Here is a 15,289-nt window from a genome sequence, read left to right on the forward strand (position 1 = left end):
CAAACTGTGGTCCACACAACAGAATAGTATTCAGCCTTTAAAAGGAAGGAGATTCTGGGCCCTGGCCGGTTGGCTCAGCGGTAGAGCGTCGGCCTAGTGTGCGGAGGACCCGGGTTCGATTCCCGGCCAGGGCACATAGGAGAAGCGCCCATTTGCTTCTCCACCCCTCCGCCGCGCTTTCCCTCTCTGTCTCTCTCTTCCCCTCCCGCAGCCAAGGCTCCATTGGAGCAAAAGATGGCCCGGGCGCTGGGGATGGCTCTGTGGCCTCTGCCCCAGGCGCTAGAGTGGCTCTGGTCGCAACATGGCGACGCCCAGGATGGGCAGAGCATCGCCCCCTGGTGGGCAGAGCATCGCCCCTGGTGGGCGTGCCGGGTGGATCCCGGTCGGGCGCATGCAGGAGTCTGTCTGACTGTCTCTCCCTGTTTCCAGCTTCAGAAAAATGGAAAAAAAAAAAATAAATAAATAAATAAATAAAAGGAAGGAGATTCTGCCTGACCAGGCATCGGTGCAGTGGATAGAGCGTTGGTCTGGGATGCGGAAGACCCAGGTTCAAAAACACGAGGCTGGAGCCCAAAGGTTGCTGGCTTGAGCCCAAGGTCTCTGGCTTGAGCAAGGGGTCACTCGCTCTGCTGTAGCCCCCGGGTCAAGGCACATATGAGAAAGCAATCAGTGAACAGTTAAGGAGCTGCAATGAAGAATTGATGCTTCTCATCTCTCTCCCTGCCTGTCTGTCTTTCCTTATCTGTCTCTTTCTCTGTCTCTGTTGAAAAAAAGGGGGGGGGGGAGGAAACTTGAAGACAGGTTACTCAGTGAAAGAAGCCAATCCCTAAAGGACAGATTCTATATGATTCCACTCGTGTGTGGTCCCTAAGGAAGTCAGATTTATAGGGACAGAAAGGAGAATGGTGGTCTCCAGAGGCTGGGAGAGGGGAATGGGGAGTTAGTGTTTAATGGGGACAGAATTTCTGTTTGGAGAAAGGTTTTGGAAATGGAGAGTGGTAATGGTTGCACAATATTGTGAATGTTATTAATGCCACTGGACAGTGGCTGCCTGGTTCTTTCACCTTTCTCCCAGGTCCAGGGCATGACTGAGGTTAGGTTGCAGAGGGGCAAAGGCTAGAAGCAGACTCGAGAGGCAGCAGAGCTGGAGGCAACTTCACTCCAACACGCTGCTGCCTCTGGTCCCACACTGGGTGAGGGCTACTCAGACCCCCGCTGGGGCCTGACTTGCTGCCCTCGGCCAGAGCCTTAGGCACCTTCGCCCAGGTCCTGGCACCGCCTCGGCCACAGCGCGTCTCCCCCAAACACTCCGCCCTCCTCCCGCCCCCTCTCACCTCCTCTCGCCCCTCCAGCGCCGTTAGCACTGTCTTCCCTTCTATCCGGCGCCGCCTTCCCCTGGCGCGCCCCTCAGCGTCCCCCGAGCCCTCTTTCCTGGCACCTACTCCCGGGTTATTAAAATTCGGCGCGGGCGCGGGGCCTCGGCGCATTCCTAACTCGCAGCTGGGCAGGCGGCGGCGACGACCGGGACCTGGTCGTATAGAGCTCGGCCCTCTTTTGTTTGCTCAGTGAAGAGCAAGGCGAAACTTTTTCAGAAGTGCGGTCGCGGGAGCACGACCTGCTGCGCGGTGACCGAGGTGAGCGCTCAGGGCGTTGGGGTGTCCGGTGCCGGGCCGGAGTGCGGCGGGGTGTGGGGCGACCGAGGACTGTGGAGCCACAGGTGCGCGCAGCGAGCTTTGAAACTTCTCATCACTCCCGGGAGCTCCGAAGCGCGGTCCCCAGTTGCTGCTTGTCCCGCTGCGGCCCAAGATGCGGGGGCCGCCCCCGGGGTGCTGGTGACCTGCCCACGCAGCTCCAGCTCGGTCTCTCGGCAGCCCCGGGGATGAGGGCTTTGGAACCGGGCAGGGAGGAGGGGTCCTCTCGCCGGCTGCGCGGGATCTCAGGGGCTTGGGGCGGCGGCTCTGCACCCTCGTCCTGTCCAAGAGCCCCTTCCGCACAGCCGGCTCAGATGCCGCCGGTTGGACGGTCGGAGTCTTTCCTTTTTATGAGTACTGGACGCGGAGAGGGAAAAAGTCGGAGCCAGTATTATCCCTGGATGTGGGGGAGGTGGGCAGTCCAGGGGCCTCTCCTAGTTTACGTTTCCTCAAGTTTTAGGCCCTTTTTTTGTATCACTTGAAAATAATCTTCATGGGTAAGCAGAGATCTTAGTGTGCAACTCCACGAGGTTTTTTAAAAGGTTTTATTTATTAATTTTACAAAGAGAGGAGAGAGAGGGGAGGAGGAGCGATAAGTGTCAACTCAGAGGTGCTTCACTTCACTGATTGCTTGTCCTATGTGCCTCCACCAGGCAAGCTCTGGCTTTCCACTTGTGACTTCAGCATTCCAGGTCCATGCTTTATCCCCTGCACCACACAGGTCAGGTGCAACCCCACAAGTTTTATATGTGTCCCCACCACCTGGATCAGGACACAGCACATTTCCATCCGCCAGAGGCTCTCTGGTGCCCCACCCCTCCCCAGTAGCCAAGGTCACAGCCAATTTTATTTTTTTCTGAAGTTGGAAACGGGGGAGGCAGTCAGACAGACTCCTGCATGTGCCCCACCAGGATCCACCTGGCACGCCCACCAGGAGGTGATGCTCTGCCCATCTGTGGGGTCGCTCTGTTGCAACCAGAGCCATTCTAGCACCTGAGGCAGAGGCCACAGAGCCATCCTCAGCACCCTGGCCAACTTGGCTCCAATAGAGCCTTGGCTGCAGGAGGGGAAGAGAGAGAGACAGACAGGAAGGAGAGGGGGAAGGGTGGAGAAGCAGATGGGCGCTTTTCCTGTGTACCCTGGCCGGGAATCGAACCCGGGACTCCTGCACGCCAGGCCAACACTCTACCACTGAGCCAACCAGCCAGGGCCGGTCACAGCCAATTTTACCTTCCTCTAACAGCTTCATGTAAACAGAATCATAGTGTGTCCTCTTCTGTCTGATTCCTTTCTGTCCTGGGACCCGGGCCGCATGAGTTTCACCCATGCTTTGGTTGTAGGGATACCTCTGTCTGCACTGCCAGCAGCATTTTTCTGATGCTGTCACAGTCAGTTCAGCCACCCTCCTATTTATGGACATGGGGTGGCTACCAGCCCCTCTGGCTGTCAAAAATAAAGCTATTGTAAACAGTTGATACTCTCTGTGGGAGTGGGTGCTGTTTCTGCTGGGGACAAACCTGAAGTGGATTTGTGAGTGAGAGGCGGGCATGTGTTGGGCTTATGGATGGTGCTTGCTTAAGTCCTGCCAGCAGGGGCCCTGGCCCTTCCTCCATCCCCAGCACTTGCTGTTTGCATTTCCTAGCCATCCTGGCAGTGCCTGCTGGCTTTGATCTTCTTTTTGAGCATCTTTTCCTGTGCTTCTTGGCCTTATGGCTATCCTCTTTTGAGAAGTTTTTTCTTTCTTCTTTTTCCTTTCCTTCCTTCCTCCCTTCCTTCCTCCCTCCCTCCCTCCCTCTCTTCCTTCCTTCCTTCCCTCCCTCCCTCCCTCCCTCCTTTTCATCTTCCTTTCAAGTGAGAGGAGGGGCAATAGTGAGACAGACTCCTGCAAGCCACCTGACCCAGATCCACCTGGCAACCCCAGCTGGGGCTAACATTCAAATTAACTGAGCTATCCTTAGCACCCAGGGTCCATGCTCAAATCAATTGAGCTATGGCTGTGGGAGGGGAAGAGAGAAGGGGGAAAGGGAAGGGTGGAGAAGCAGATGGTTGCATTTCCTGTGTTTCCTGATCAGGAATTGAACCTGGAAGTCCATACGCCAGGCTGACACTCTGCACGGAGCAACTGGCCAGGGCCTCAAAGCTTCTTTTTTCCCTTGTTATGAATTGTTAATCTTTACTGATTTGCAGGTTTTCATTTTGTCTCCGAGTTCTTGGCTTACATTTTCACTCCCTCAGTGAGGTTGATAATTTCAATAAGTCCATGGATTGATTGTCCTCTTTATTGCACATGTTCTTTGTTCCTTTTTGAGGGATCTTTGTGTACCCAAGGCCACACAGGTGTTCTCCTGTCTCATCCAGAAGCTCGATTAGTGAGTGACTTAGCCCCTTGCAGGTCCATAGTCCTGAATCACTTTTTTTTTTTTTTTTTTTTTACCGAGTCAGAGAGAGGGATAGACAGGGACAGACAGACAGGAACGGAGAGAGATGAGAAGCATCAATCATTAGTTTTTCATTGCGCGTTGCAACACCTTAGTTGTTCATTGATTGCTTTCTCATATGTGCCTTGACCGTGGGCCTTCAGCAGACCGAGTAGCCCCTTGTTGGAGCCAGTGATCTTGGGTCCAAGCTGGTGGGCTTTTGCTCAAACCAGATGAGCTCGCGCTCAAGCTGGCGACCTCGGGGTCTCGAACCTGGGTCCTCTGCATCCCAGTCTGATGCTCTTTCCACTGTGCCACCACCTGGTCAGGCCTGAATCACTTTTGTGTGCAGTGTGAGGTAGGGATGAGGGCTCATTTCCCCAGGTGGCTACCTGGGCGTTATAGGGGCTTTCCCCTCTTTGCCACTCATATTTTCCTACTTGAACTCTTCAAGTCAGCACATACTACTTTTGCAATCTGAGAATACACATTTAAAATGTACAGGAGAGCCTGACCAAGCGGTGGCGCAGTGGATAGAGCGTCAGACTGGGATGCAGAAGGACCCAGGTTCGAGACCCCAAGGTTGCCAGCTTGAGCTCGGACTCATCTGGCTTGAGCAAAAAGCTCACTAGCATAGACCCAAGGTCACTGGCTCAAGCAGGGGGTTACTCAGTCTGCTGAAGGCCTGCGGTCATGTCACATATGAGAAAGCAATCAATGAACAACTACGGTGTTGCAATGAAAAACTGATAATTGATGCTTCTCATCTCTCTCCGTTCCTGTCTGTCTGTCCCTATCTATCCCTCTCTCTGACTCTCTCTCTGTCCCTGTAAAAAAAATTAAAAAAGAAAAGAAAAAAATTAAAATGTTCAGGAGAAATGTACTAGAAGAAATGACTGTAGGTAAGTGAGACCTTCCCTGTTTACTCACAGGTAAGAAAGTGAGGCATGGGAGAATTCCAGGCTCTGTCCACTGTTGACCCTGCCCCTAGCTGCTCTGCTTTGCTCTGGTTCTCAGAAAAGTCCAGTCAATCCCAGAGGCCTTTGGACTTCCACTGAGGCCCTGGGCGGGGGTGCTACTAGGGCAGCACTGGAGGCAGCTGGTCCAGGAGGCTCTCTGGTCTCCCTGGAGAGCTGGGAAAGGAGGCAGAATGGTAGGGTTTTGATTTTTTTTTTTTAATTTTATTTATTCATTTTAGAGAGAAGAGAGAGGAGAGAGAGAGAGAGAGGGGAGGAGCTGGAGGCATCAACTCCCCTATGTGCCTTGACCAGGCAAGCCCAGGGTTTCGAACCAGCGACCTCAGCATTTCCAGGTCGACGCTTTATCCACTGCGCCACCACAGGTCAGGCAGAATGGTAGGGTTTTGAACAGAAGGTTCCCAAAATGAACCCTGATCTGCTGGGCCCTCCAGTGGGAACTGTACCCTCACATAGGAGGGAAGCCTGATCTACATCTTTAATGTACATCTTTTCCTGCAGGACAAGCTTGTCACCCACAGATTTCTCTGTCGCAGCACACCCCAGCCTCAAGTCCAGTGTGAGGCATTAGAGATGGCCCTGAGCCCAGAGCCTGCAAGCAGGTCCCCTGTGCTAGCTATGACAGGCAGCTCTGTGCCCAAACCATCCAGCCGCCCCAACGCATCCCTCAACAGCTCGTGGGCCAGCCTGACGGAACCCAGCTCCCTGGAGGACCTGGTGGCCACAGGTGCCATTGGGGCAGTGCTCTTGGTCATGGGCGTGGTGGGTGTGGCGGGCAACGTGTACACACTGATAGTCGTGTGCCGCTTCCTGCGCACCTCAGCCTCCATGTACGTCTATGTTGTCAACCTGGCGCTGGCCGACCTGCTCTACCTGCTCAGCATCCCTTTCATTGTGACCACCTACATCACCAGGGAGTGGCACTTTGGAGACGTGGGTTGCCGTGTCCTCTTTAGCCTGGACTTCCTGACCATGCATGCCAGCATCTTCACCCTGACTGTCATGAGTAGTGAGCGCTATGCCGCAGTGTTGAGGCCGCTGGACACCGCACAGCGCTCCAAGGGCTACCGCAAGGTCCTGGTGCTTGGCACGTGGCTGCTGGCGCTGCTGCTAGCGCTGCCCATGATGCTGGCTATCCGGCTGGTCCACAGGGAACACAAGAGCCTCTGCCTGCCGGCCTGGGGCCAGAGCACCCACCGTGCCTACCTGACACTGCTCTTTGGGACCAGCATTGTGGGGCCTGGCGTGGTCATCGGGCTGCTCTACATGCACCTGGCCTGGGCCTACTGGCTGTCGCAGCAGGCCTCCTTCCCACAGACGCGGCGACTGCCCAACCCCAGAGTGCTGCACCTCATCCTGGGCATTGTGCTGCTCTTCTGGGCGTGCTTCATGCCCTTCTGGATATGGCAGCTGCTGGCCCAGTACCTTGGTGTCCAGCCGCTCACACCCCGCAGCTCACGCATCGTCAACTACCTGACCACTTGCCTCACCTACGGCAACAGCTGCATCAACCCCTTTCTCTACACTCTGCTCACCAAGAACTACCGTGACTTCCGCCGACGCTCACCCCACGGCAGGAGTGCCAGTGGGCCCATGGGCACCCAAGACTTCTGGCAGTGCCTCACCCACTCCCAGCATGCCTTTGGCAGCTTGCTGTCCTCCAGCAGCCAGCAGGTCACTGAGCGCATCAGCCTGTCCCAGGAGGCCCCTGGGGGGGTCTGTCCCTGAGTGTCCCAGCCTCCAGGTGGGTGCGGGGGTGAGGTGGCCATAGCTGGAGTCTTGCAGGGAGGCCCCAGAGTAGAAGCTACTCCCTGAAGCCTCTCCCAACCCTCCACAGACTCTGCTGACAGCTCTTTTCCTCCTTCCTCTTCCAGAAAGTTCCTTGCTCTCCCATCTGTGGGGCAGCTGTGTTGCCGTCCCCATTGCTCATTTCTGCTCCGTCAGCCCAGAGCCTTTCCTCCACACACACACACTGTCCAGCCTATCTATGAGGGTCTACTGAAGATGCAGGTCCAGACATACTGAGTCAAGTCTTCACCATCCACAGCAGTAGATGAGCACCTGATCAGTGCCAACCCTGACTTGTGGTGGGCACACAGTTGTCTGCATGAAACCTCCCCTCCTGGTTGGTGTGGTCTCTGTGGCACCTGTCCCATCCCTTCTGGCTCTGTAATAATAAATGCTAAGCTGTGTGATCCCTGTCCTGCTTCAGCCTGGGATGGGGTGTTGAGGGTGGGGAGGGCCCACAGCAGGTGGAGAAGCCTGTTAGTCTGGCTGGGGAGGGCACACTTCTCTGAGGCCTGTGCTGGTGGTAGTCTGGCTGACCTGACACAGTGGGTGGGTGCTGTCCATCCTGAGCCAGGCCCCAGTTTGTAGGGCCTGAGACCCTGGGGTGAGGCAGGGAACGATCACCCCAGCCTGCTCAGGGAGGAGGGGCAGCTGGGGGCTAATTCCCAGACAGGAACACAGCACACTGAAACTATGAGCCAGAGCTCCTGTTTACAATTTACCTCTCCCTACCCAGACCTGTGGCTTCATCTTGTGCCTTTTGTGTGCAGCATCTGAACTGGGCCTTCTGGGGGAACAGAGGCTACTGGGCCTAGCCCACAGAGTGCCCCCACCTGGCCAGCCTGCTCATCATGAGGAATGAGCTGGCCAGTAAGCAGAGGGAACAATAGGGTGAAGGTGTGGAACAGGAGGGAGTAGGCAGGGCACTGTGCCTCCTGATGGGGTCCTTGCATGGTGGGCTCGGATGAGGGTAGGGGCAGGGTTTTATCTGAGCTGTGGGAACATAGAAGGACTTAGTGGGGTAAGGCCTCCCTCAGGCTGGGAGGTTTGGCTAGGAGTCAGGGCTCCAGGCTCAGGTCAGGCAAGGCAATGACAGGAGCAGGGGCTCGTCCCACAGGTTTGCTGAGGCTCAGCCAGGCTCCCTGGGCCCATCACCCATAGGCTCCCACCTCTCTTCACCCCAGCATGCAGGGCCACTGGGTCAAAGCCAGGAAGTGATCTGTGCAGGCCTGGTCTTGCTCAGACCCACAGTCTTTGGCTCTCTGGCATCATGGCTTCACCCCCACTCTGAGCTGAGCACAAGCTGTCCTGTAGGCCCCAACCAGGCTCTGAGACCCCACTCTGCCTCAGGGTTCTAAAGCCCTTGAGGGCCTGGGGCAGGAGGGAAGGAGGCCTCAGCCGCAGGAGCTGGAGCTGGGGAGTCCCAGACTAGGGTTGGCTGGACATTAGAGGGTCCCAAGGTGAGGGCTAGTGCATGGGTGAGCACAGGGGGACCTGAGCTCCAACATGGTGGGGCTATGGCCGTCAGTCACAGCTCACTGGGGTGCTCCAGAGAGACTGAACCCATAGGACACACATACAAGACAAGGTTTCTTTAAAGGGATTGGCCCTTGTGATGACGGGGGCCAGCAGTCTAAACACTCAGGCAGGAGTGAACGCTGTAGCCTTGGGGCAGAATCTGTCCTCTGTGAAACCTCTGGTTTTGTACTTAAGGCCTTCAACGGAGTGGGTGAGTCTACTTATCCAGTTACAGAGATCATCTGCTTTGCTGGAAGTCAGCTGATGGTAGACATCTGTCCATATGGCAAATTGGTCAGCACTTGGTTCCTTTCCAGAGCTGAACACTCACTGTTGGTGACCATATTTGTCAGTTATGGGCAACTGAGCTGCTCCCACCTCTCCCCTGACTGGACGGAGTTGTTGTGAGCACATCTCTGTATGGACCTGTCATTCCTCCTGGGAAGGCCAGGTTCCTTGGGAACCGCCAGACTGCTTCCCAGAGTGGCCATGCTCCTCCAGCCATGCAGTTCAGGGTAGCTGCACTCCTTCTGGGCACGAGCCACTTTTATAATAAAAGAACAGCTGTTCCAGGTAAACTTGGATTAGTAATGGGAGCTCTGTGAGAGTGACTGCTTCTCAGTCATGCGTCTGCAAGGCTGGGCTTTGGGCCTTGCTGAGGTTGGTGCCAGGACAGTGCTGCCCACAGGCTGGAGCAGGGGAGCATTGGTTCCCACCCCACCTTCTGCATAAGGTACCCTTGAAGAGCAGTCACCAGACAGGCATGCCCCCCTCAGGACTCATCCTTCCAGCTCTGTCCCAGGAACCTGTTCCAGGAGCTTTCCTTCCTGGGAACATCTACTGGGGGGCGGGGGCAGCCAGCAGGGGCCTGCAAGAGCAAGGGACATCATTGTGGCCATCATCACTATGGATCATCTTGGTTCTGTGGGTCATCAGAAACCCTTTTGGCCAGTTTCCTCAGGCCCTACCCCTGGCCTGCTGGCCCTGGGAAGGCACCAACCAGGTCCCTGCTCCTTCCTGGGCAGAAGGGCCCATGGGGGGGGGGGGGTGGAAATGGAGAGGAGGGGAATGAGTGGGGCAGGGGAGGGCTGCAGTAGAGGAGCGGCCACAGCATAGATGTAGGAGCTGCAAGGGCCTTCATCTGGGTCCAGCCCCGGCCTCCAGGGCAGCAGCGGTCAGCAGTGGGGACTAAGGACTGTCTGTCTGCTGTCTGGTGGGTGAGCACATGGAAGCCAAGGGAGTCCGGGGTGATGGATGAGGCCTCACGGCATTTAAACATTATCCACCCAACACCTGGACCTGCAGATGAAGAAGTAAAACCTTAAGGCCAGGCTCAGCCCACAGGTGGCATGACACCCAGAGCTCATGAAGTACCTGAACACTCCCCAGGATCTACCAGTCTGTTGTTCATTGTGGGGGTGCTTTGGGCTCTCCTGGGTCTCCAGAAGCTTCCAGGACAGTTTGCAATGTTCATTTTTTTCCGGACTGTGCTGACCCATCCCACCTGCATCCATCCAACTTGGAGGGAGGGTCTCTGTCCCTCGCTGCTTGAATGCAGTTCACCTAGAAAAGCAGTGGTGACCAGTCAGGAATGCTGAGAAGTGACCCAGAACCCAGAACCAGTGTGACTTTCTCTGAGGTGTTCCATATCCTCTGAGCCTGTAGCCACCCTTATGGGAAGCCATCTGGAACCAGGCATCCAGCACAGGACAGAGATGGAACTTAAGGTGTACATGTGAGTCATAAAACCATAAAAGAATGAAAAGAACATACAGTGAATATCTTTTTTTTTTAATTTTTCTTGAGAAGTTGAGGGAGAGGCAGAGAGACAGACTCTTGCATGCGCCTCAACAGGGATCCTCTTGGCAAGCCCTCTATGGGGTGATGCTCTGTCCATCTGGTGTCATTGCTTTATGGCTCAGCAACAGAGCTATTTTAGTGCCTGAGATGAGGCCATGAAGCCATCCTCAGTGCCTGGGGCCAACTTGCTCCAACTGAGCCATGGCTGTGGGAAGAGAAGAGAGAGAGAGAGAAGCAAGAGGGGGAGGGATGAAGAAGCAGTTGGGCACTTCTCTTGTGTGCTCTGACCGGGAATTGAACCTGGGACATCCACATGCTGGGCCAACACTCAACTGCTGAGCCAATTGGCTGGGGCCATGAATATCTTTCTAATGTAAGAAATGGGAAGGCTTGGGGAGGGTGACCCAGAACCCAGAACCCTTCAGGAAAACATCAATACATTTGATTACATAAGTCATTTAAAATCCTGATGCAGGCCCTGGCCGGTTGGCTCAGTGGTAGAGCATCGACCTGGCATACAGAAGTCCCAGGTTCAATTCCCGGCCAGGGCACACAGGAGAGGCGCCCATTTGCTTCTCCACCCCCCCCCCTTCCTCTCTGTCTCTCTCTTCCCCTCCCGCAGCCGAGGCTCCATTGGAGCAAAGATGGCCCGGGCGCTGGGGATGGCTCCTTGGCCTCTGCCCCAGGCGCTCGAATGGCTCTGGTCGCAACAGAGCGACGCCCCAGAGGGGCAGAGCATCGCCCCCTGGTGGGCAGAGCGTCGCCCCCTGGTGGGCGTGCCAGGTGGATCCCGATCAGGCGCATGCGGGAGTCTGTCTGACTGTCTCTCCCCGTTTCCAGCTTCAGAGAAATACAAAAAAAAAAAAAAAAAAATCCTGATGCAGCCTGACCAGGCAGTGGCGCAGTGGATAGAGCGTCAGACTGGGATGCAGAGGACCAAGGTTCAAGGCACCGAGGTCACCCACTTGAGCACAGGCTCATCTGGTTTGAGCAAAAGCTCACCAGCTTGGACCCAAGGTCGCTGGCTTGAGCAAGGGGTTACTCGGTCTGCTGAAGGCCCATGTCAAGGCACATATGAGAAAGCAATCAATGAACAACTAAGGTCTTGCAACGACAAACTGATGATTGATGCTTCTCATCTCTCTCTGTTACTATCTGACTGTCCCTGTCTATCCTTCTGACTCACTCTCTGTCCCTGTAAAAAAACAAACAAAACCCCCCACCCCAAAATAATATAAATAAAATACTGATGCAGAAAAAGATACTTGAAGCCAAGACATAACTGACATCCTCAAGAACAGAGGTGGTGTTAAGTGTTGAGAGACAGGTCAGAGTTCTTTTTTTTTTTTTTTACAGAGACAGAGAGAGAATCAGAGAAAGGGATAGACAGACACAGACAGACAGGAATGGAGAGATGAGAGGCATCAATCATTAGTTTTTCGTTGCGCATTGCGACACCTTAATTGTTCATTGATTGCTCTCCCATACATGCCTTGACCACGGGCCTTCAGCAGACCGAGTAATCCCTTGCTGGAGCCAGCGACCGTGAACTCAAGCTGGCGACCTCAGGGTCTTGAACCAGGGTCCCCTGCATCCCAGTTCGACGCTCTATCCACTGCGCCACCGCCCAGTCAGGCCAGGTCAGGGTTCTTAAGTGTGACCAGAACTCTCACTTCTAGTATTTTGTCCTAAATCAAAAAGTTAGATGTAGATAAAATTTATGTGGCCTGACTTGTGGTGGCGCAGTGGATAAAGCATTGACCTGGAACACTGAGGTTGTTGGTTCAAAATCTTGGGCTTGCCTGGTCAAGGCACATACAAGAAGCAACTTCCTCAAGTTGACGCTTACCATTTCTCTCCTCTTTCTCTTTCTCTCTCCCTCTACTCTCTAAAATCAAATCCAAAAAAAAAAAAAAAATTATGTGGAAAGATGCTTCCTTCAGCATTACTTTAAAAATCAGAGACACCATGGCTTGTTAAATAAAATATGGACCTGGTCATGAGACTAGGAAGATTGTGTTTTGAGAGTAACAATGGCATCATCTAAGAAGACCGTTATTGGGACAGATCTAAGGATATTGGTAAATGGAGGGAAATAATGTAAATGTATAATGTAAACCCAAATTTTATTTAAGACAATCAAGTGTGATTGTGTATTTTCAAGCTTGACAGAGGTGCTTGAAAATATCAGCACTATTATCCTGCGTCACATGGACAGGGACCCGACGAGGCTGGGAAACTGATGGCCAGGCTGCCACTGGACTTCAGCCATGGGCTTCATTCCTACAGATGGGGCCCTGCCACCCCAGAAGCCCCCTGGACTTGACCCAAAGTGGACCCCAGAAGCCATGTACTTGTCCTAATGGTTCACCTTGAGGTTGGGTTTTTTTTTTTGCATTTTTCTGAAGTGAGAAGTGGGGAGGCAGAGAGCTAGACTTTTGCATGCACCCAACCGGGATCCACCCGGCATGCCCACCAGGGGGCAATGCTCTGCCCATCTGGGGCGTTGCTCTGTTGCAACCAAAGCCATTCTAGCACCTGAGGCAGAAGCCATGGAGCCATCCTCAGCACCCGGGCCAACTTGGCTCCAATGGAGCCTTGGCTGCGGGAGGGGAAGAGAGAGACAGAGAGAAAGGAGAGGGGGAAGGGTGGAGAAGCAGATGGGTGCTTCTTCTCTGTGCCCTGGCCAGGAATTGAATCCTGGACTCCTGCATGCCGACGCTCTACCATTGAGCCAACCGGCCAGGGCCCACCTTGAGGTTTTGTAGCTTGTGAACAACCTATGAATGGGATCTCTAAGCCCACTGTCATGTGTCTGGTTCTCAGACCTCCATTGTTGAGTGCACTGGGCATCTCCTTCCTGGGGCCAAGTATTGTAGATGGATGGGCTGCCATCTGTTATCTACAGATGGACATGAGGGTCTGGTTTTGGCCAATGAGGAGTGATGCTGCTCTGGACACCAGTAGGCAAAACTTTTCCTAAAGGTCCTGGGAAGCCCTTTGGGACACTGTGCTTGGATGGAATACTTTGTAAATTTGGACTCAAGTCCCCTGAAGCTGTTAGTGGGGGCAGATTTGCTGAGGTGGGGCATGGAGCTCCTCTGGAAGATCATGAGCAGAGGCACCAGATGAAACTGGCTGGAACAGGCTGCCCAGTCACATCACGAGAAGGGCTAAGTGGGGCACTTCCCCTGCCCCATCCCATCCCTATCCTCTAGCCGTCCCAGAGCAAAAATGGGGAGCTGGCTGGAGTCAGAGAAGGCTGTGGGTCCCTGTGAACAAGACAGTGGAGGGCCTGGCACCCAGCAGGGAATGAGTGAATGAATGAATGGTGACCCTTAGCTGGGGACCTGTTGCCCCTTCCCAGTCTCCTGTCTTATTGGAGGTAATGGAGGAGTTGAGGGAAGAACCTAGAAGTGGGAATTCACAGTCAAGCCAGTGAGCAGGCACCTAGGATGGGGGACTGGGGCGGGCAATGGGTTTATCAAGTGCAAGGACATTCCTGCCCTAAAGGCTAGTCACTCTCACTGGGTTTGGCTGCTGATCACTGGTGGGCAGTAGGGGTGGATAGGGCCACTGGTCCATAGGGCTTTTTCAGGCACTGGGGACCCCAGGAGAGTGGCCTAGCCCAGTCCAGGTGCCATTTCAGTCCCACCCCCACTGCCAGAGACCCAGCAGCGAGGGTGGAGGAGCCCAGGTGCTGCCCAGGACATGCAGCAATGCAGAGGCTGGGATATGCATCACCCGGCTGCTGCCTTTGTGTTAGTTATTTATCAACAAAGAAACACACGCTGAAGTTCCCTTCACTCCTTATCTTTCCAAGAACTCACTCTTTGGGAAGTGAGTTGCATCTACAACCAGTAGACATCATTGTTTGCCTGCCCAGGGAGCTCTACTTTTGGAGACTGTCCTTACCAGATGGAGGTCTTGTGGGAAAGTAGGTAGTTCGCTATGGTGACAGCAGTGACAGTGCCTGTGGACAGAGATGTGGCCCTGCCTGGGGGGTGGCCCGAGCTGGTTTGCAAGACCTGAACTCTTACCTGATTTCATACCTGTGCACACCCAGCTGACAGGCAGTTCTGACCTAGGTGACCTGGATCACCTGGAGGGCCAGCTGTGGGCAGCAGGATACTGGGCTCTTTCACCCCCTGGAGAAAGCACTCAGGAGCCCACCCCTGGCTGTCAGGCATGAGAAAGGAGGGGAACTCAGCCAGTAGGAGGTGGGAATCCCATCCCATGGATGAGGGGGAGGCAGATGGCCAGAGTCTAACTGGGGCCTCATACACCTACAGACCCCCAACTCGGGAATCCAGGAGCCCAGGACCACACGATGGGCAGCTTTTTCCATTGGAATTCCAGACAGATGATGCTCGGAGCAGGAAGCCAGGCTGCCACCGGCTGACAGCCAGGAGCTCTAGACTACTGCCTTTTCCAGGCCGGCCAAGTGCCCAGCCCCATGCGGGGGGATGGGGCCAGTGCTCCTGGGGTGGAGCAGGCCATAGAGTTGCCCCAGGTGACCCACAGGCCACCTTTCCTGTCTGGAGCTGTGGAGACCAAGGCCAGGTGGGTGGGGTGGTGAGTGGTCAGTGTGGAGAGATGACCTCAGTGGCTGGTGGCCTGGAAACGTGGTCCTGCACCTCCCCATCCTTGCACTCCTCCACATGTGCCCCCTCAGTAGGCACACCTCCAGGTTATCGTTCACTAAGTTCTCATTCCTGTTTCAGAGCTAACAACCTGGGACTGACTCCAGGGGCTTCTCAGGCCACAAGGCACCCGCAGGATGGGGTTGCTGACCCCCAGCTCGGTGAGTAAGACTGTCCTTTGCCCTTGTGGTCTCAGGAACCCGCAATGTGGTTGAAAAGTTCAGGGTCTGTGTCTCACCCCAAAACTATGTGTCAGCATGAAATATGAGAAATATGGAGGCTGACATGACAGGGTGTCACCCGTCTGCCACTGGCCTCAGAGTGGGCTGCCCTATACCAAGATCTTCCTTGGGGCTGTCAGGACTGGGTCTGGGGCCCAAGAGGGGGAGGAGAGAGAGCACCCTAGTCTCTGCCCTTGGCTTCCTGATACTCCACCCTCACCTCACTGATATTTC

General features: G+C 54.7%; 1 protein-coding gene across 3 annotated transcripts; it reads left to right on the top strand.

Annotated features, from left to right (window-relative positions):
* Positions 1-1,158: 1,158 nt before the first annotated feature.
* On the top strand, positions 1,159-7,260 carry UTS2R (urotensin 2 receptor). 3 transcript variants are annotated; one of them, XM_066234321.1, is made up of 3 exons: positions 1,159-1,634; positions 5,587-6,759; positions 6,960-7,260. In XM_066234321.1, the coding sequence occupies exons 2-3, from the start codon at positions 5,659-5,661 to the stop codon at positions 7,074-7,076; spliced, it is 1,218 nt and encodes a 405-aa protein (XP_066090418.1). In that variant the 5' UTR covers positions 1,159-1,634; positions 5,587-5,658; the 3' UTR covers positions 7,077-7,260. The 3 variants fall into 3 exon arrangements, with proteins under 3 accessions (XP_066090418.1, XP_066090420.1, XP_066090419.1); XM_066234323.1 differs by having other exon boundaries at positions 1,160-1,634; positions 5,587-6,829; positions 6,960-7,078; XM_066234322.1 differs by having other exon boundaries at positions 1,160-1,634; positions 5,587-7,260.
* Positions 7,261-15,289: the final 8,029 nt, after the last annotated feature.

This window comes from Saccopteryx bilineata, chromosome 6, assembly GCF_036850765.1.
Source record: "Saccopteryx bilineata isolate mSacBil1 chromosome 6, mSacBil1_pri_phased_curated, whole genome shotgun sequence".
NCBI classification, from domain to species: Eukaryota; Metazoa; Chordata; class Mammalia; order Chiroptera; family Emballonuridae; genus Saccopteryx; species Saccopteryx bilineata.

Excerpts from the sequence above, each read along its gene's own strand:
- UTS2R (XM_066234321.1), top strand. The coding sequence starts at position 5,659 with ATGGCCCTGAGCCCAGAGCCTGCAAGCAGGTCCCCTGTGCTAGCTATG. Across the intron at positions 6,760-6,959 it reads TGTCCTCCAGCAGCCAGCAG|AAAGTTCCTTGCTCTCCCAT; the intron begins GTCACTGAGCGC and ends TTCCTCTTCCAG.